Source organism: Esox lucius, chromosome 11 (genome assembly GCF_011004845.1).
Source record: "Esox lucius isolate fEsoLuc1 chromosome 11, fEsoLuc1.pri, whole genome shotgun sequence".
In the NCBI taxonomy this organism is placed as follows: Eukaryota; Metazoa; Chordata; class Actinopteri; order Esociformes; family Esocidae; genus Esox; species Esox lucius.
The window spans coordinates 27,178,065-27,199,466 of NC_047579.1; the positions used below are offsets into that span (position 1 = coordinate 27,178,065).

General features: G+C 44.5%; 2 protein-coding genes and 3 non-coding genes across 6 annotated transcripts; all 5 read right to left on the bottom strand.

Annotated features, from left to right (window-relative positions):
• Nucleotides 1–7,051: 7,051 nt before the first annotated feature.
• Nucleotides 7,052–10,789, bottom strand: rpl3 (ribosomal protein L3). The gene is made up of 8 exons (XM_010868308.3): nt 10,702–10,789; nt 9,873–10,065; nt 9,485–9,653; nt 8,951–9,086; nt 8,515–8,701; nt 7,952–8,310; nt 7,635–7,754; nt 7,052–7,182 (listed from the first exon to the last, which is right to left on the bottom strand). Exons 1-8 carry the CDS (start codon nt 10,750–10,752, stop codon nt 7,138–7,140), a joined length of 1,260 nt encoding a protein of 419 aa, XP_010866610.1. The 5' UTR covers nt 10,753–10,789; the 3' UTR covers nt 7,052–7,137.
• On the bottom strand, nt 7,268–7,398 carry LOC114840442. Its single transcript, XR_003782636.1, has one exon. It is a non-coding gene; the product is annotated as a small nucleolar RNA SNORA54 (small nucleolar RNA).
• On the bottom strand, nt 8,400–8,493 carry LOC114840449. The gene has a single exon (XR_003782643.1). It is a non-coding gene; the product is annotated as a small nucleolar RNA U83B (small nucleolar RNA).
• Nucleotides 8,803–8,897, bottom strand: LOC114840448. The gene has a single exon (XR_003782642.1). It is a non-coding gene; the product is annotated as a small nucleolar RNA U83B (small nucleolar RNA).
• A 781-nt stretch (nt 10,790–11,570) lies between the features above and the next one.
• Nucleotides 11,571–21,395, bottom strand: slc25a39 (solute carrier family 25 member 39). 2 transcript variants are annotated; one of them, XM_010868303.3, is made up of 12 exons: nt 21,139–21,395; nt 19,584–19,692; nt 18,468–18,527; nt 18,067–18,117; nt 16,367–16,476; nt 16,074–16,141; nt 15,815–15,939; nt 15,537–15,710; nt 15,200–15,309; nt 13,941–14,022; nt 13,573–13,653; nt 11,571–13,059 (listed from the first exon to the last, which is right to left on the bottom strand). In XM_010868303.3, the coding sequence occupies exons 2-12, from the start codon at nt 19,675–19,677 to the stop codon at nt 12,941–12,943; spliced, it is 1,074 nt and encodes a 357-aa protein (XP_010866605.2). In that variant the 5' UTR covers nt 19,678–19,692; nt 21,139–21,395; the 3' UTR covers nt 11,571–12,940. The 2 variants fall into 2 exon arrangements, with proteins under 2 accessions (XP_010866605.2, XP_019906662.2); XM_020051103.2 differs by lacking the exon at nt 18,067–18,117.
• Nucleotides 21,396–21,402: the final 7 nt, after the last annotated feature.

A 21,402-nucleotide genomic window follows, 5' to 3' on the forward strand; every position in this document is an offset into this window, starting at 1 on the left:
TTTGAATGAAAATGTCCTGGAAAGTCAAGAAAACAGTGTTTGTGTGTGTGTGCGTGCGCGTGCGCGCGCGGGTATGTGGCCTCCTCTTTATGCTGACCAGAGAGCTGCTGATCTGGCTCCCCTAGGTTATCTTGCGGTCACAGATGGTTGAGAGGCTATGGATAGCCAGGCCTGACTTTTCTACAGGAGATATCAGGAGAAAAAACAAATGCTGAGTTCAAAAGGGTCATGTCAGGCTGCTGGAATCCAGTGGCAAAACTTATATAAAACTTATATACTTTTTTTTCTCTTACTCATGGTGGGTTAGACTTAGAGGGGATCCCTGACGAATTTGGTATCCCAGATGAGGTCAAAAACCATTGGGAAACATAATGAGGACAGTTTTGGAAAAAAGGCTCAATACTGTGCCCTCTGGTGGTTAAAAGCAGTACAGCTAGAAACCTGGAGAAGACAGGATAACTCTGTGTCCATGGGAACAGGCCTGGAATAATGATGCCTCGGTGCAGGGGTGCATGGGAGCTGCAGTCTATTCGGGCTCACTCAGGCTATGGTATTCACATTACAGGTGGTAAAAGTCAGAAGGCTAATTACTAGCAGCAGTGAAATTCTCTGTCTTTTGTGTCGACATTACTGGGTTTGTAACTCAGTTTGTCAAGACACAAATGGATTGTACCTATATGAGTTGTAACCAAACCAGGGTTCATATGCTATTCAAAATATTCCAATTACTTTTACATAAATTCAAAGTAAATTATTCAGAAATCCTTCATTTTTAAAGACAATAAATTAACATTTTAATGTATTTGGGAAAACATTTGATAATTATTTCAAAAATATGCAAATATACTACTTCAAATACACTGTCTTGTGTTTCTCCATGGTATGTGAAAATACTTAAATAAAACTGCTTCTCAGCCTTTATCTCTGAATGTTGAAATTAAACAGAAGTAAGGCAACAGTTAAGATGTGGCCCTCTTCGAATGAGGGCGAGCCCCCCTTTTGACCAATGAGATATGGCGTGTGACCAACATATTTCATTTCATCACCATTTTTTGTCCACGATGTGTCAAACAAATTAAGGCACAATGAGTTACCAGTTTATTAGGAACACACATCTAGTGTCTGCTTTATATCCAGGATAGCCTGAGTATTCTACAAGGTGTCGGTGAAATTACACAAGGACGTTTCTCCATGCTGACTTCATGGCATTCTGCTTTTCCTGCAGATTGGACAGTGGTACATTTATGCTGCGAACAGCCCGCTACACCCCACCCCAAAGATGCTCTTTTAGGTTGAGGTCTAGGGGCCGTGCTGGCCACTTGAATGAATTTAACTCGCTATTCATGTCCTTGGAACCATTCTCGGACAAAACGTGCCTGTGAAATGGAACGTTATACTGCTGGAAACAGTCATGTGACAAAGGGTAGCCATGTTGGGATGCATGCGGTCAGCAACAATGTTCAGATGTGCTGTGGTGGTCAAACGTTGCTCTGCACGACACCACCGCCACCAGCCCGTACCGTTGCCACTAGGCAGGATGGATCCATGACTCTGCCAAACCCTGACTCTGCCATCAGCGTGATGCAACAGGAAGTGGGACTGAGTGTTGGTGATGGCGTGGCCAATCACATTTTTAGCCAATAGGTTGTGGAACCTGGTTTGGTAGTCTGCTGGAATAACCCATCCATGACAAGGACACACAGGTTCTGCGTTCTGAGATATGGTTTTGCCCACCTCCTGAGAGGTTATTATTATTGGAACTGCCCCCATGTCTGGTCCGCCCGTTTTCTTCTACAGTATAGCAGTATTGCTTCCTCCACTTTCCAAATATCTAGTGCAGGGAGACAATCAGCGGTCATCTGCACCAGTGCTGGCCCTAGCCTTTTGGGGGCCCTAAGCAACCGCTTATGTCGCTTATGTCGCTTATGCCTAGGGCCGGCCCTGATCTGCACACACCAAAGTCAAACATGGGTTACACTTGCACAATTCATTGCGCTCTCTCCTTCGACCCTATTATCCACCAAATGTATCTGTTTGTCACAACGTTCTCTTTAAATACTAATCACTGTTGTACATAAACAACACGGGACACAGTTGTTTCTGATATACTAGAACTGGCATGTCTGGCGCAATCACAACCATTCATCAGTCCATTAGGTCATTTGTTAATTCCATTAAGTCATTTATTTTGTCCCTTAAATCACTTAAGTGGATTAGGCTACTCATTTAGTCCATTAGGTTACACATTTTGTCCTTTCAGTCAGGTATTAAGTAAATTAGGTGACTCTTTTAGTCCAATAAGTCATTTATGTAGTCCTTTAAGTCACTTATTTAGTCAATTAGGCCACTCATTTAGTCCATTGAGTCACTTATGTAGTCCATCAAGTCATTTATTTAGTCCATTAAGTCACTCATTTCATCCATTCCAAAGTTCAATCTATCTTTCACTAATTGCCCTAATGCCTGTCTGACTGTTTTTTATAGCAACACACGTGTATGCTATAGCACCATCATCTGGCAAATCAGTGACATGTAAATGCCGGATCTATATGTCTATATGATGCATCATTCAACAAAGTTTAGTACAACTAGGACCAGAGGTGTTTGAGATATTGCGTATTTAAAGAGCAGTAAACACAGTCCCTAAATTACTTTTATTGTGGGACAATGATGTTAAAATGCCTGTTCTTTTCCTATGGTGTGTGGAAGCGGAGATCAGACTCTTCAATGGGCTTGAGTGTTTTCCCGAGGCAGTTATGGCGTAGTACCAGATTCAGCTGCCTCACTCTGCAGGATGACAGACTCCGCCGGTCTGTTTGCCAGGCCCAGGACACCCCTCAAACACAGACTCACGCGTACACAATTTACACATAGTTACAAACACACACTCAGTACACACGTAAGTCCACACACAAACACACTCTTTGGCCATCCTCTCTCTTCTGTCCCAGCATGCTTCATGGCTAGCTGGCTCCCGTCCTACTACCAACAGCTGCTACCTCAGGCCTGGGGCCCGGCCACGCTGTACTGGACAAAAGGTTCCACTGCTATGCATACTGCTAGTGGCCTGTAGGCCCCAGGCAATAGCCTCTAGTCTTTGGCCAAAGTCATAACCTTACTGGCTGGCTCTACAGCCTATTGTTTTATCAGAATCTAAATCTCAATCTCTGTTAGATTGGGCATACCAAGTTTAAAAGAAAAAAATATAATTACAGTGAAATAGCATTTCCATTGGGAAAGCCTTGAAAAGCTAGTTAGGACTGGGCCAGATGGAGAGAATCTTCCAGAGAGAGTTGATTTACCTGAACAGTTGTCCATTGGAAAAGCAGGGAGTAATTAGTTCTGTAATTTCACAGTGTTGCTGGCCCATTAGGAGAGGAACAAGTCAAGTTCTATAGAAGTGGGTGTTGGGGGTGTACTGGACTGGGTAGCAGTGCAATCAGGGACAATTGCTCTGGAGGTTATTATGACATAACAGCAGGACCATCTCCATGCTTCTCCCTCCAGCTACAATGACATACTGCTTTGCCTCTCTCTCCTTTCTCCTCTTTCTCATTAACAGTCATCCTTCAGGGGATGTATCACACTCTTTGGGATTTGCTTCTCCCCCTTGGACCTCAATGACAAGAAGTGCTTCCGTTGGGGAAAGTTTTGATGAACGGAAAATGCACTATCGCGTGAACAATGCTCCAAAGACTTTAGGTTAATAGGAAATAACGGGGACCTTGAAAATCCTCCTGAAAATCCTATTTTTTGCTAAGGGGGCAGAATATTATACAGAGTTGTGTCTAGTAGCCAATGTAAGGGAGGTCTAAATGGCCCTCTCAGGGTCCTCCTCATTAACGGCTGAAGTGGAGGTGGAAGCACTTTTGTGATGAGTCAGAGTGGAGGGGAGGGCTTAATTGCTGTACTGTCAAAACAGTGGAGATCTGACTGAAATTAGCGAAATATGGGTACGCTGTGGAAAACAAGGACGTGATGTCACTCATGTGATGGTCTCAAGGACATATGATGTCACTCATGTAATGGTCCCAAGGACATATGATGTCACTCATGTAATGGTCCCAAGGACATATGATGTCACTCATGTAATGGTCCCAAGGACATATGATGTCACTCATGTAATGGTCCCAAGGACATACAGTATGATGTCACTCATGTAATGGTCCCAAGGACATACAGTATGATGTCGCTCATGTAATGGTCAAAAGAACATATGATGTCGCTCATGTAATGGTCACAAGGACATATGATGTTGCCCATGTAATAACATATGATGCTGTTTATAGCATGAACCAAAGGGATTGTTCCACCAATTCAGGGTCTTTTCAAGTTTAACCATTTAATTTGACCTAATTATAACAGTCTTTCGATATAGAGTATGTTCAGTTTCATAAAAAATAAGTTACAAGAGAGAAAATCACTATACTAATTGCCTGTTAAGTGCCAAATAAAGTACCAAGGTTGTCAATTTAATTTTAAGTCTGCTATAAATCCCCTTGTGGCGTAGAGAATAAAAGCTTGTTCTGTTATAATTGAATATAAGCACCACAAAAGAACCCTGAAAAAGTATCTAGCATGTCTGTAGGATAACAGGGTTGATGCATGTAGATGATAACGCCATAACCTGCCCATATTGTCACACATTCTGAACTCCTAACATAATAAGATGTTTGCGCGTAATCATATTATTATTACATTAGGGATTATAATATTACATAGGTTTTAAAAAGCCATAGTGTAACACTAACATCAGCCAATAATGCAATAAAACCCCAAAATTACTCTGTTAATAACGGGCATAGTAGGTTCACTGGCCTCACAGATGGAACCCCCTGCCCCCAGATGGGAGAGCTACTGCTGCAGGCTATAGTGATGCAGCTGGTATTACAGCCCACCAACACCATCAACAGCACCCATGTGACCACCAGAGTGGAGTTTGTATGTTCAGCCATTCCGTTATCCACTGCCAGTCTTAACTGGAGGAGAAGTGGGCCACGCGCTACAGCAACTCATCAGACCACTGGACCAACCTAGGCCACAGACAGGACTGTTTCAGTTCAACGGCATCATACTGTGCCCTTTACAACTATTGTCCTATTATATAGTTTGTGTTATATATATTTATAGAAATGAAATCTATATATACGGTTTTAAATATAACCTGATGTTTGTCCAGGGTCACGCCAGTGTTCTTTGCACTGTGAAAGGAAGACACTGTGGAGCTGTCAGCCACGACGCCGGTCTTGAAGTGTGTAATGCAGGCAATGTGAAGGGCCTCTGTGACACGGAGAAGAGCGGTCTCGATTGAATGACTGGTCTTGAAGCCAGAAATGGTCAGAGATAGGTTTGGGATAGGAAAAGACAGAAGGGATAACAGTCGGTAGTTTATGGTCAGAGGGATCAAGTGTTGGATTTCTTGAGGGGGGAGCGACTGGCCATCTGGACGTCAGAGGGGACACAGCCAGGGGTCAAGAATGAGTTGATGAGGGAAGTGAGAAATGGGAGAAAGTCTCCAGAGTCTGAAGGAAGGAGTGGATAAGGGTTGGGAGGGAAGTTTTTCAGGCAACGAGACCGTATTCGTTTGTTTTGAAATCTTTACAGGCAGGGACTTTGCAAATAAAGAATTTTCCACTTCAGGGTCTTGAGGAACTCCATATTTGCTATGGCAGTATGTTTGGGGCCATTGCCTTGATATATAAAACACTGTTCAATAAGTTGGCCTATAATATAGCAGACACCGATCAGCCATAACATTATGACCACCTGCCTAATATTGTGTAGGTCCCCCTTTTGCCACCATAACAGCCCTGACCCATCGAGGCATGGACTCCAGACCTCTGAAGGTGTGCTGTGGTATCTGGCAGCAGATCCTTTAAGTCTTGTAAGTTGCGAGGTGGGGTCTCCAAGGATCGGACTTGTTTGCCCAGCACATCCTTCAGATGCTTGATTGGATTGAGAGGCCAAGTCAACACCTTGAACTCACTGTTGTGTTCCTCAAACCATTTTTGCTTCGTGGCAGGGCGCATTCTGCTGAAAGAGGCCGAAGCCATCAGGGAATACCGTTGCCATGAAAGGGTGCACATGGCCCGCAACAATGCTCAGGTGGTACATGTCAAAGTAACATCCACATGAATGGCAAGACCCAAGGTTTCACAGCAGAACATTCCCCAAAGCATCACATTGCCTCCTCCAGCATGCCTTCTTCCCATTGTGCATCCAGATGCTGTGTGTTCTCCAGGTAAGTGACACAAACACACACCCAGCCATACACATGATGTAAAATGAAAGTAATCAGTCCAGGCCAACCTCCTTCCATTACACCATAGTCCAGTTGTGATGCTCATATGCCCATTGTAGGCACTGTCAGCCATAGACAGGGGTCAGAATGGGCACCCTGAATGGCGTGCAGCTACATAGCCCCACAAAGTGTAATTCATTGAGAGTATTGACACCTGTCACAGTACCAGCATTAACCTTTACAGCAATTTGAGCTGCAGTAGTGCATCGGTTACATGGGACCACATGGGCCAGCCTTCGCTCCCCAAGGGCATCAGAGCCTTGACTGCCCATGACCTTGTCAACAGTTCACCACCTTTCCTTCCTTGGACCACTGCAGACTGGGAACAGCCCACAAGGTTTGCAGTGTGACATGTTCTGACACAGGCACAATATACTTGGAACATGTTTCGGTTAACTGTCAATCTAAATGTGACTACACGGTCAGAAAAATGCTTTGTCCCAATAATTGAAGGCACGACGAGTGAAAGGGGGTTTCGTCCTGCGACAGGCTTCGAAGATTAGTGCCTAATTAAGTTTCGACTGCAGTGAGCCTGGTACAGCCTAACCAGACAGGATATGGGTCTCCTGATCAATGAGCAAAGATTAGGACTTCCCTAATAATCGTGATCATTGTCAATTTAACAGCACTGTACATAACTCCTCTACCATCAACACTACATGCTTACAGCCCACTGCAAAGGTCCTTGGGTGGTTACACATTGATCCAGACATGTCAACCCACATGGACAAAAAGACAAAGCCAAGCAGAAAATGTTTGGTCTTTTTTTATTAAATAACTCTGCAGGGCTGTATGAGGACTCATATCGCCAAAGACAGAGCGGGAGGACAGGGACTTCAGGCAGTCTCTTCCTTGGCAATGCGGTCCTTCTTGAGGGGTCCCTGTAGACAGAAAGGTGAGGTAGGTCAGCAACAATGCTAACACCAAGTTCTATAAATAACCATAGACTATCAGCAGCTCTAGAGGTCATGTTCCCAGAGAGTGAACAGGGAACCGCAAAAAAACGATGCTGCTCCCCTGCCTCACTGAAGTTTGATCTAGCACCTGAATGGAACCCAAATTCATACCAAGAGTGAACCAGGTTACGATAAGTGCACTGGGTGTAGACTGAACACAAGTGTGTAGTACTGGTCAGGAGGTACTACAGTATGACTGGTTTAACCTCAGGGGATAAGCTGGATGCACAACGTACGCCAGTAAGTTAACTGCACGCAGCACACCCCTACAGCTCCACCATGTCTAATCAGGGCAACAGCCAGCAAGCATTACTAGCCCAATGCACAAAGACGGATAGGACTAGACTGAACGTAAAAACATTGCATGACAAACGCACCATGAACGCCTTTTTCTCCTCTGCCGTCTGGAAGCGGCCGTGGCCAAACTTGGAGGTGGTGTCAATGAACTTCAGGTCGATCTTCTCCAGGGCACGACGGCTTGTCTGTACCAAGAGCGACTGACAAGACAAAACAGATTTTACAACGATGCACCAGTCATTTTAAACACTACACAATGTTGTCAGATCAGGCATTACACCAGAGTCCAATCAACATGACACATTAAACTGAATGAATTCATTAAAGCACCCAAGCAAACTGGAAACTGTAGATGTTAGACAACACCAAGGGTCCACAGGTGTAACAGTATCCTCACCTTACGCAGGGTGAGCACCCTCTTCTTGGTCCCAATAGTGCAGCCCTTCAGCATGACGAAGTCATTGGTCACCTCTCCGTAGTGGACAAACCCACCCAGGGGGTTGATGCTCTTGTTGGACAGATCGTACTCCGTGGCAGCGTTGTTCCTCACCAGCTTGCCGTCCTTGGTGTGGTAGCCCTGGCCAATCTTGTAGATCTTCTTGTTGATCTCCGTGCGGTGGTGGTATCCCTTCTGACCGGCGCGGGCCACGGAGAACGCCACACGGGCAGGATGCCATGCGCCAATACAGGCCACCTTCCGCAGACCACGATGGGTCTTACGGGGGAGCTTCTTTGTGTGCCAACGGCTGGTGACACCTGAAGGGGGGGGGGGGGAGCATAAGGGTTTAGTTCCGGTCGAGTACATTATGAGAATTATGATTGGTCGAGGACATTGTCATTAGAGGGGTTGTCTCAGAAGGAAGGCAGCATGGAAGGTATCCTCATGCGTGTCGGACGTCATGCCTGACGCAGTGTTCCGTGGTCTCGTCATAGACAAGCACGGCGCTTCAGGACACTTACCCTTGTAGCCATGACCCTTGGTGACCCCGATAACGTCGATCATCTCATCCTGGGTGAACACTGTGGTGATGGGGACCGACTGCTCCAGCTTCTCACGGGCCCAGTCCACTTTGTCGGCAATGGTACCTCCGTTCAGCTGCACCTCCATCAGGTGGGACTTCTTCTGCCTCAGGGGCAGCAGCCTCATCTGGAGAGGGGAGGAGGGTAAGTTACATTGCTACGGCCAAGGCCCAGTATAGGATGTGCACCTCAACTAGTCAGCAAAACAGTTTTAAGACTAGTAGGGAAGTGTGGTCTCAGAAGGAAGGCAGCTGGAATATATCCTCATTGGGTGTCGGGCGCCATGCCTGGCGCGGTGTTCCGTGGTCTCGTCACCGACACACATTCAGAAAGTGCAATACGGCACAACTACAGGGCACTCTCCCGTGTTTCTCACCTGCGTGTGGGCCAGGATGCGGATGACCTGGCAGTACTTCTTCATGGAGGCAAAGTCCTTCTCCAGCTGCTTCTTGCCCTCGTCATCCTGCCACTTCTTGCAGTACTTGGTGAAGGCCTTCTTCTTGGACTTGTACCTGAGAGAACCCAGCGCAACAGAGGCACACAAAGGTTGGCGCAGGTCCTTCATAACCCCCCCGGGCGGGGGGGGCCAGCGGAAGAACACTGCCCTCGGCTGCTTGCCCGGCCGTCACAAGGGCGGCAGGCAGTTACAGCTTCAGCGGGAGGGGGTTTTCGGCTCATGGCACGGTTTCTAAGAAGCACTTTCCACCGACCAGAGGAGCCCGGAGCTCATCAGGGCACAGGGCACCTGAGCGGAGCTGTCACCAGGGGGGGCACCGGATGTTAGACTGACTCAGTAGAAACCCAACAACATGTTACACTGAGCAGCAACAACGCTTCAAGCCTCATCTAAATACACATTTAGCTGACACAAGGAGTTGTTGAATTACTGTTCACGTGTGAAGTGACTCACCAGTTCTTGTAGAAGCGACGCTTGCACTCGTCACTGACGTGCTCGGCAAAGATGGTCTTGAAAGAGCGCAGGCCGCGAGGGGTCTCGACATAGCCGACAACGCCAACCACGACCATGGGAGGAGTCTCCACAATAGTCACCGCTTCAACCACTTCCTTCTTATTCACCTCTGCAGAGAACATGAGGCGGTCAGTTCAATTCAGTACAGTTTAAAGTTGCTGATAGTGGCTAATTGAATGTTCATTGACTGCGCTCAGTACTCGACATTCAGCAAGGGTTAGACCCAATATGTCCGCCCGTCGAGGGGATCATCACAGGCAGGAGGGGGTCAGAAGTAAAATTGTCAATTACTTTTTTTACAAATAAATGATGTCCCCTAAACACTCACTTGAACCAGGTCTGTCAACCTCACGCACAATGTGGGTCATGCCAGCCTTGTAGCCCAGGAAGGCGGTCAGGTGCACTGGCTTGGTGGGGTCATCCTTGGGGAAGCTCTTCACTTTACCACGGTGACGTTTGCTCCTCTTGCGGGGCAGAAAGCCCAACGAGCCGTGGCGGGGTGCAGAAAACTTACGGTGGGACTGAAAACATAAGTTGATTTTAGCATGTTGTCTCGATTCATAGCCAAATAGCCTAAAGGCACTAGAGCAAAGATACGTCAGAACTCGACGTTCAACATGAGCAACACGAGGCCACCCTTTCTGTCCGCCCGTCGAGGGAATCATCACTCATATCCAACATATTAACACACGTAGCAACTAATTAATCACATTTGAAGTAAGCAGCGCATTAAAAGTTACTCTGGGAGACGATGCTAGCTGACGCTTAGTCATGACTGACAGCATGTCATCCAGCAAGTTAACTCAATCGGGCTTTTCTTGGTAAAGGTTAAACAGGAATAAGCACATCTACTCCATAAATTAGCATTTAAGTATTATAAAATACAGTCTAGTAAACGATAACACCAGACATTGTGGTAATAACAGGTTGTTAGCCAGGCCCAAGAGAGGCAGCCATTTTAAACTTGCACGTCGACTACTGATTTCATTCTTTAAGTTGGAAACAGGCGTAAAATCATAACCTTTATGATAAAACTTAATTAATCAACCATGCCTACATATCACCATAGCCCGTTACTCGGGGAAAATACAACGATTGCGAAGATATCTAATGGATTGAACTCCGACTATGGTCTAGACAAGCTAACTACAACTCACCATCTTGTCTCCGAGCCGATTGAAAGAGGCTCTACGAACGGGCACATTCATTATTTATAGGACGTGATCTATCACGTGATTAACCTTGCCAACAAGCACCGCCTCCCTTTAATACTCTGTGTAACCATGTGATGTCGCCCTAGAACTAGCAAAAACTTGGCCTCCCCTCTCCCTGTTATCCATAACGAAGACAAAACTTAAGCTAGTGAGACCCAGTTGTATAATCTTGGTGCATAACACAACTAATTTTCACCATTTGCCAAATAAAAAAATATAATAAATATATATATATATATATATATAATATAAAAAATGAGTAACATCTAAAAACACATTCTACTCTCAGGAACAGGATAATCTACTAACATCAGATGTTTAATCAACAACAAAATCTGCAAAATGTCAGCCTAGCTATATCTTGCTCAATAGGCTTCCACTGCCAGGCCACTGCGTGTCTTCTCCTCGTAGAGAATGGAAATGAACCGAAAAACTGATGATCCAGGTTTGTACATCCAGTGGGACATCTGAAACCCTGTCTTTGTGACTATACAATAGTCTATACAGTTATATCACTTATTCTTCTCTAATTGTAGCTTGTGCAACGGTGAAAGAAATAGAGAACTTTTCTTAATTGGCCAAGGCCTTTTTAATTTTTACAAGTGTCCATCATTCTGAAGCATTCTGTGAAAGGATTTCTATCCTTGAATTTAGAAAAAGTAAACTGATCAGAGCACATACAACATTCATTCCATACATAAATGTACAGTAAACCAGAAAGAATAACACAAAAATGAAGTATTGTAAATAAACAATCCTTACTTCTGTAGCTTAGTTAAAACATCTAAAAATGTAAAATAAAACACAAAAACAATATTCAAATAATTATTTTAACTCATACTCCAGCACTGAAACGCATTACCAGAACTTACATACATTCAATAATAAAAAATAAAAAAAAAGGTATCTCCTGATGAAAATTTAAATTAGTGAAAAAAAATAAGAATTGGGTTGCTTGTATAAATGCAGTTTGTCATTTTACCCAGTTCTCTCCCCAGGGAACACTCCATGGTCACCTACCTAGCGGAGTCACCTACCATGTTGAGAACTTCCTGTTTTGTGTTCTTCAGTTAAAGTTATACCATCCATGACAACTGGTCAGATAAGATATATAGACATGCCATTTCAGATCTATCCACTCCCTAGTTTAGCCATGCATTTGTTATAGGCTAGCATGTGAAGGGAAGGTCTTGACTAAATTGATTACTATGGACCAAATCATATTTTTCTGAGTGAACATGAGAAGTCTTTAAACATAAAATTCCCTTGGGGCTAATCCCCAAAAGGCTAGGCACTTACCGCAGAATCTACACTGAGTTAAGTTATCTATTCGTGTTGGTATGCCTTCCAACCTTGCTATTACGTGGCTGTACACTGGTCAAGTTGAAATTGTCCACAATGCACAATTATCACATCAACAGGGGAACATTTCAAACAATCTTAAGTTATACTGGAACATAAGTTCCATTTGTGACCCCTGACTCCAATCACAAGTTCACTTGAAGGACATCCGTCACATCCACGTATGCAAATGAACTGAGAGATTGAAAGGGTCTTTGCTCTAATTTGGACATGGGGACTTCAGCCTGTGCACACAGTTTAGGAACATCATTGAAAGTGTACTCCCTGGCATAAACAGCAGGGGGCTGCAAAGTTGAACAAATCTTTTAGCGAGCAGGGAAAGCATGCCGAAGTCTTAAGACAAAGTCAGTCATAATTTTGCTTTGTTCCATATGGTGGCCAATGACATGTTAGTATGCTGTGGAATAATTCCCATCCGGCATGGAGGTTTGTCTCAACATTGTCCTTACGTTGTTCAACCAGACAGGTAATGACATCATTGCTCAGATTCTTGTCTCAAGTTGCATCCTTCAGATATCAGCATCCAAGAGTTTCAAATTGTCAAAGGACACCATTTTTCACTGTGAGCATTACCAATAGATACTTATGTGACATTGTTTACAGCCTCCCATAAATCAGACAAAAAAAAACATTCCATTCACTTGGTCTCAATTGAGAAAGAGTTCAAGCTTAAGCTTTTCAGTGCCACATCTTTATCAGAGCAGTCTTTCACAGTGTGTGTGTGTGTGTGTGTGTGTGTGTGCGCGTAGTGGTAAATGTCTACATCCCACTGAGCATCAGTGGAAGGCAGCAAATCCTGCTGGTCTACACAAACATCTTCTCAGCAAGCCCGTTGCGCCCGGTCAAGGTTCATCTTCTGGAAGAAGGTTTTCCCAAATTCGTAGGTGCTGATCATGACAGCGCAGGCCGGGGCCACTTTGATCACCCTCGGTAGGAAACCTAACAAAGGCACAGAGACCATTTTATTCAATCAAGTCGTTACACTGTAACAGCGATTAAGAAAAATGTCTGTGGATACAATGTTTACAAGATCTTTACTTTGCCACACCAAAATATCCAGAGCTCCCCAAAGCATATGCACATGTTCTATGTCTCTAATCAGGACACTGTGGCTAAGAGTGCATGTTTAATAAGTTATTTCAAAGCTGGGTCAATTTCTGCAAAATTACCTACATTTAACGTTAAGGTTTCACTACGCTATTATGTTCGATATATAGAATACTCTTGATCATGATGGAGTCTTGAAAAGATTGATGCAGCTTTGATAATACAAAGGTTTATTAAACAGGCACCATTTGCCAATATAGCCTGTTTCCTGGTAGGGCGAGGTCCAAAGAGACCCATGCCAGATGCACTGGGAATCTCCATATTTCTTAGTCCGGCAGAGTAAAAATCCTTAAAAATATGGTTGCGTTGCCACAGCCTGTGTTTTATGTAACTTTCTGGACTTGCCTGCAAATAGCCCCCTGTAGCCCAATTCACCCCAGATTCCCCTCATGATGTACCAGGTAGATGTGGTCTTCTTTGCAGACGCTAGAAGGAAAAAGGACAGAGAAAGGCTAAGTGGATAGACCTACGCACAAAAAGAGAGAGAAACTCATTTGGAATGGACGTGAAGACATAAGGGTCCATAAGGCCCATAAGGGTCCATAAGGGCCCATAAGGGTCCATAAGGGTCCATAAGGCCCATAAGGGTCCATAAGGGTCCATAAGGGCCCATAAGGGTCCATAAGGGTCCATAAGGGCCCATAAGGGTCCATAAGGGTCCATAAGGGCCCATAAGGGTCCATAAGGGTCCATAAGGCCCTGTGGCCACTCACTTCCCAGTGTCTCCATCTCCCCCAGTTGGATCTGTCTCCGTGTCTTCACCACGTCAAACGGTAGGGTCAAGATGGCAGCCACCTGGAGAACAAGACAACTAATCCATAAGCAATACAGTGGGAAATTAAAATCAGCTATGAGGTACTGTTGATTGGTACACCAGGGGTTGAGAGATGGAACAAGACGGGTAAAACAGGAAAAACACGTGACTGTGTGTGGTATGAGCATCTCTTCCAGGCCAGTTTATTAGAAACAGTCACCCTCCTGGGCTTCGCACACATGTGCGCACATTGTCTAGGGTTTAAAGAGATGATGTTGGGAAAACAAGCAAAACGATCACAGAAAATACTCCTTTGACACATAAAAATGTATCAACTAGCATGTTTATTCAAGTTTGGCTGCCCGGCCAAACTTGAAGAGTCTATGTCCTTGAATTGTGTCCTTGAAATGCAGAATCCCCAGAAAGCAATGTGGGAGAAAGAGTGCACTATCAGATAACAGGCCTATCCGGGGCCAAGTGTTAGTTTAGTATTCTGTTTTTAGAGGCAGGCTAATGTAACTGATATATATATAAAGAACACATACAGTTAATATTTTTTTCGCTGTATTCCAGCCCTTTGGATTAGAACTGGTACAATGACTATGCAGGTTTTTATATAGTCACATATTTTACTTTCTTACTAGAAAGGTGTGTTTGTTTGCAATGCTTGTGAATATAGAATACAGCTGCCATTGTCTAGTCTTTATTCTAGGCTTTGCCGCATGAAATAAAGACCTGTCAACACAGTTAAATCTGGCCAAAGTCAGGCAGAAAAAGAAGGGGAAAAAACATTGATCAGTGACAATCAAAACATTGGGTATGCCAAAATCAACTACACACCACAATGATTAACAAAAATACTCTCCCACAGTAACTGAACCATCTCCAGGAGGTAGCTGTGTGCTGTTGCATTTTCCCCTCAAATTGACCTGTACGCAAACTACACACACACACCTAAATAAACAGCCATGTGATTTCAGCGTCTGTGAACAATGTTTGAACAGGTTTGATCTAACTACAAAAATACCCCACACACTTCAGGTCGACTTTGCTCACAAACAACAGTCAAACTTAAAACATACCTATCACACTATCCACCACCTAAACTACTCAGTCTATAAGACGATGTACTGTATGCTTCAGATGTATTGTTTTCAGGGAGCCTGAGCTCATTGGGTCCGCATAAACTCCCAGCCGACGTGTTGATGAGATACTTACAGCTCCAGAGATGGCCCCTGCCGTGAAGCTGATGGAGAAGGTGGCCTGAGAGACACTGTGCTGCTCGCATAGACGGGCCTTCACCAGCTCATAGTTGAACCAGTACAAGGCTACACAAACAGAAAACAACAAACAGAAACAATTGAAGTGGCCAGGTCACTGAGAAACCGTGTCACTCTAAGCCTAGCATTTATTATTCATCCACACAGGCTGCATTCATTGGGTAACTCTGTTGCCTCCAACCACTCCAGCTAGGTCCTAACAAACCGTGACATCCCCGCGGTGGGTTGGGGGCGGTTGGGTGACGTCAACCGAGTGGACAGAGGTCACGTCTCACCTGAGAAGGGGACATCTCGGAGGACGGTGGGCCCCCAGCCCCTCCACAGGGACAGCCAGCCGTCCTGGGCCACCGAGGACCGGATGCACACGCTCAGCTCGCCGTAGGTCAACTTCTGGGACTGCATCTTGGTACGCACCAGCTCCAACGGGCTGATCACACTGACCGCTCCCACTGAAACAGCACCGGGCAGACGGGCAGGCGTTAGACGGGATGGACGCGATAAGTGTAGCGGTCACGTACGATGGCGCGGATAACGGCCAGACACGGAGCCTTACGTCGAGCGAGGCCCCCAGCCACCAGAGGGATGTGGCTGCCTTGGAAACCCATTCCGTAGCGCAGTCCGTCCCGGAGCTGGTCGTAGCAAGTGAAGTATATGACTGTAGCAGGCACTGCCATTACCCTGCACGCGCACGACACACACACACACACACACACACACACACACACACACCTGCATTAGTACCAGTAGCACTAGTTCTGTTAGCTTCCTTGATTTTCATGCTGCTACGACAGACCGCAGCCCAGGGAACTCACAGTGTGGGAGGCAGCCCGCTCCACAGTGACTTGACACCCTCATGGCGTGTAATCTTCACAAAAGCATCCTGGGAAATCATTAACACCACACTTTGTTTGTCACTGGGAATTTTAGATGAGTTTTAATAAAAACACAAACATCTGGGACTACCAGAGAGCCCAATCATGTGTTTAAGTTTTATATCTCACAAATTCCAGTCCTTTCCAGTTTGGTTCCTATTGACAGACTGAATAGGCCTGGGTGACGTGTGTGCTGTGTTAGCGGGTGTAAGAGAGGGTTTTGAGGCTCTTACCAGGGTGCCACTGAAGTGGGTTGGTGTTTTGTACCAGCTAGTGCAGCTGGCCCCATTCTGACATACATAGATGTGGTCCATCAGGCCATTACAATACAGGAAACACTTCCCTGAGAGAAAAATCCACAGAGAGCCAGCAGAATATACGTTTACTGGCTAATATGTTATTGTATCACACAAGATGCTCCATTTCAGTCTAGATTATAATTATTTTAAAGGATTTGTTTAAAGTTAGATGTGTAGAGAAAAAAAGAAAGGCGATGAATATGAGCAGCACAATGTAATTGGTCTGTTCTCGTTCAAAGCATATGTTGACAGGTCGCTAAGGTGCCCATGTTATTAATAATATGAGGTAAAGGCCAAGCAGACAGGCCAGGGACAGAACCACAAAGGCTACTCTGACAGAGGATTGGTTTTGGGTTATTTTTAGATACTGGCAAATGATTGATACAAGGACAAGGCAAACAATTTTTTTTAGGAGAAATCTACAAACTAACTGGCTCCTCTGGAACTATACTGTATAATGTGCTTTATTGTACACAACAGACCAAATCATTTACATGGTCATGTGTTAGTTACTAAGTTCTTACTGTGTAATTTATTTGGAGTTCATAAAGGCACAATTCAATACCACTGCAGCAATGAATGTTTCCACAATTTGATGCACCTTTGGAAAATGTAATGACTGGACATGATTTGGCCAGGCACACCAGTCAATAAAACCAATGTACTGTGGGTCCCCTAGAACACAGTGACCTCCATTAACCTTAAATGGAAGAAGTTTGTAACCACAGACACTCTTCCTTGAGCTGGCCGCCCGGCCAAACTAAACAATTCGGGGAGAAGGGCCTTGGGCAGGCGGGTGACCAAGAACCTGACAGTCACTATGACAGAGCTCCAAAGTTCCTTTCTGGAGATGGGAGAACCTTCCAGAAGGAAAACCATCTCTGTCGCACTCCACCAATCAGGCCTAGGTGGTAATGAACAGATGGAGGTCACTCGTCAGTAAAAAGCACATGACAGCCCATTTGGAGTTTGGCGACAGGCAACTAAACAAACATCAGACCATAAGAACAAGATTCTCTGGCCTGATGAAACCGAGACTGAATGTCATGCCTCATGTCTGGAGGAAACCATCACCCCTCATCACCGGGCCAATACCATTCCTACACTGCTGTAAGGACATTTGTTTGCAGCCTCAGATCCTTGATGAAAACCAGCACCAGATCATTTAGACCGCGATAAAGGTCTGAGTACAGCTAAGACAATGCAGGACTGGCTTAGGGACAAGTCTGCTAATGTCCTTGGGTGGCCCACCCAGAGCCCAGACATGAACTCAATCTAACATCTCTGTAGAGACCCGAACATGGCCGTGCAGCAACGTTCCCCATCCAACCTAACAAAGCTTGAGAGGATCTGCAGAGAATAATGGGAGACACTCCCCAAATACAGGAGTGGGAAGCTGCTAGTCATACCCAAGAACACTTGCAAAAATGTACAAAGATTACAGCCAAAGATTGGTGGTTCAGAAAACTTGTATGGACTTCAAAATCAAAGTGTGCAGGGTACTGTATTGCAATCAATTGTTAAAAGACCAAGTTTGTAAGTAGGCCTTATTTGCATAGCAGTGCCATTAAGGGTTGTGACAGACTGGGCAAAGTCTTGGCATGCAGTGAGTGATGCCGGCAGATGATACTCACATTTAGAGGGGCGGATTACACCACTCCATGAAGCAGATTCAGCAGCTAAAGCTAGGAAACAAAGCAAAGAGATCGAAACAGGGAAAAAGAAGACCACTAACGACACGCAACTTAAGTATTTGAACAGAGAGGCAAAGGTGAAGCATGCATACCTCATACACTACACATAGCCTCACATGGCTTTAAAAAGGTTTACACTGAAGACACATTAGGACTTCAAAACCCCCTTAACTCTAGCAAGAGGATAAATGAAGTCTTAACGCTCACAATGTATTCTAAGATAAGACAGCGGAGTTCTCGGGTGGTTGGGGGGGAGATTTAATACTTAAGCGACAGCCAGGAGTAAGAACCAATAGGCAGGCATTAGTAGAAGCAGTGCATGTTGGTCGTTAGTTTTCTACCTTGATAGAATGTTGTTTGCTGGGCCTGAAGTCTTATCTTCACAACGTCCAGCGGTGTGACTGTGAGAGGGAGATTCAATAATACTGATTCAATTATACATAACATGGGGGTCGTCAAATGGGGAGCATGTGCATACATGATCTAGGACCGTGTGGGTGTGTACAGTGCCCTTCAGTCTTCAATCTTTGCTCCCTTCGTAAAGCAGACAAAAATGATGTAATTGTAGACCTAGGAATAATGTCATTGTAGGAATGAAATAATGAAATAATTGTCAATCTTCTACATATGCTAATTGTAAGCAAACACCAATTATTGGGATTCATAGCAATATTAGAGATTTTCAATCTTCCAAAGCAAACACTAATATACAAGGGAAAAAAAGACTAGCTAGCAAGCTCCCATGAATCTGTGAAAACTACGACCAACACCAATTTGGGGTTGGTAATAGACCCCACAATTTGACAAGGAGGTTTGGCTCCCCTGAGTCAATATTCATTACCAACCCAGAGAATATTTCTCAACCCAACCTCACGATCCTGCAATGTTGAGGCTGAAAGGAAATTGTTGCGACAAAGACAACAATATCCACCGGCCACTAGTAGGAATGAACAATTAGAGAACCATAAAGGCCAAGATAATTAGACAGCAGGCTTGTTCAACCAACAACATAATTGGTAGAAAACACAGCTGTAGTCCATAATTAAGTTTGAACCCCATCCATGTGACATAATTAATAATATCTTCAGAATGCTTTAGTCATTGTTTATGGTCTCTGCTCTTCAGCACACCCCACAGGTTTTCAATTAAGTTTCGATCACGAGACTGGGACGGCCACTGGAAAAGCTTTATTCTGTGCTCAGTGAGACATTTGTATGGATATGGGGGAATATTTGGGGAGATTGTGCAGCTGGAAGATTTAACGACGACACAGTTTCAGTTTTGGTCCAATACTGTCTGATACTTGACAGTCCATGTATTCTAACCAGGTTCCTGTGGCCCTCGGAAGCAAAGCAGCCCCACAACATGAGATCCACCATCATAGCTCACACCAAAACCCACAATCTGTTGATGGGCCCCTCTGCATCAACACGTCTCTGCCCCTCCACTGATCTTACCAAAAACAGATGTGAGTAGGGCCCCAGTGCCGGAGGCCAGCATCTGCTGCACCGGAGTGATCCCAGCTGAGGGGCTAACAGCCCGCTCCCCCATTCTGATGACCTGAGACTGGCAGACACAGGGAGACACAGATAACATCTGTTTTAACAACAAAAGTCACATTTACCATCTTAGATTATATTGTTACCTTCTTTTCTCTTGTCTGATCACGTTTGCGTATTATGTAAAGTAAACAAGGTTGTTACAGTGTGGGGTGTCAAGGTGTTCAATGGTGATGGGGTCGCTAGGTCAGACCAGCGTTTAGGTTCTTTATTCTGCAGACTAATAAAAGCAACGACAGCATCTGATCGGAGCTAGGCTATTCTCCTACAAAATGTGCATGATTTCTAAGAACAAACTGTCTCAAGGCAAGGACAATCCACGTTGTTAATCATGTGTCTACTTCACAGAGATATTGTAACGATGTGACAGAACATAGAGAAGCTTTCATTCATGTGAATTAGGATAGGAGGGGTTGTAAACAGAGAGCATGACACACTAAGATAGCGTATCAGTTCTGGGCATGACCAGTCTCCCCTGTGCTTCTACACCCAGTTTTCAAACCTCACGCCAACAACATTTCACTGCTAAAATAACACCTGGTACCTAGATAACTGCTATATCCATATAAGACATACCAAATCCAACACAGAAACGAGCAGGGTTTAAACGCGGAAAATGTCTAGAAAGTAAGAGAACCTTTCCCTCTCTCTGAACTCTACCATGTCACTGTAAATGGAATATATTTTAAATTGGACGTTGATTGCTTAAGCGGAGGCATCAACATTTCCTGCGGATTCCTTGATGGGAGGTTAGCGGTCTGATGCAGAAACTCGAACGTACTCAAGCACTGCAGACACCAGAACAAAAAAACACGGTCGCGTTCCAATCCATTCGGCTAGTATCATCTCCCTACTACTGCTGACCGCGGCTGAAAATTCCCTAACTCTGGACATATCTTCGGTCTGTTCGAAGTATTTTATCGTGAAATTACTACCAATGCTAGATGACAAAAACAAATCTATTTCCATTCTTCATTATATAAGCAACATCCACCTACAAAAGCCAATAGCAGCATGTGTAGTACAGGTTACTGTACCGAACCGTAGTAACTTTACCGGTACTGTAAATAATCTCATATTTGCAATTACATACTCATCAACATGTCATTAACGATAAAAACGCGAACCAACCATTTTGTTGTGGACTAACTTAGCCAGATAAACGTCATAATATACTCAAACATATCATTTCTCTAGTCCCCTAATGCAAATAAATACGGATTTCGATAACAAATGGTAGACTAGCATATATTAAATAAGTTCTGGGAGTACAAAAAAGCTAAAACAGAAACAAGACATTTGGATTCGCATGTCACTACAATATTATTAGCTATAATTTCCAGACAATAGCTCGCTAAAGCACTGTACTCGTTGCCGCTGTCGACCAGCTAGCTTATATAGCTGCCAAAATATCGTAACACAAGGTATAACTATGTTCACACATAATACTCACCTCTAATTTATAGCTTAGCTATAAAGAAAGGGTTTCTGTGTTGTGAATGTAGTGAGGTTTCATAGTGACATTGTGCTTGATTCCCTGAGTTTTGAAAGTCCATGCTGTCTACTGTACCTACAACCGATGCTGCTGCAGGCTAGCCAACTTAAGAACGCTAGCTAGCTAGCTAGCTAGTTAGCCAGCTACATTCGGCTAGGAAGGAACCAAACAACCTCTGTCGTTGGGCAAACTGTGCATCCAGCCTGACCACACCTCCAACTT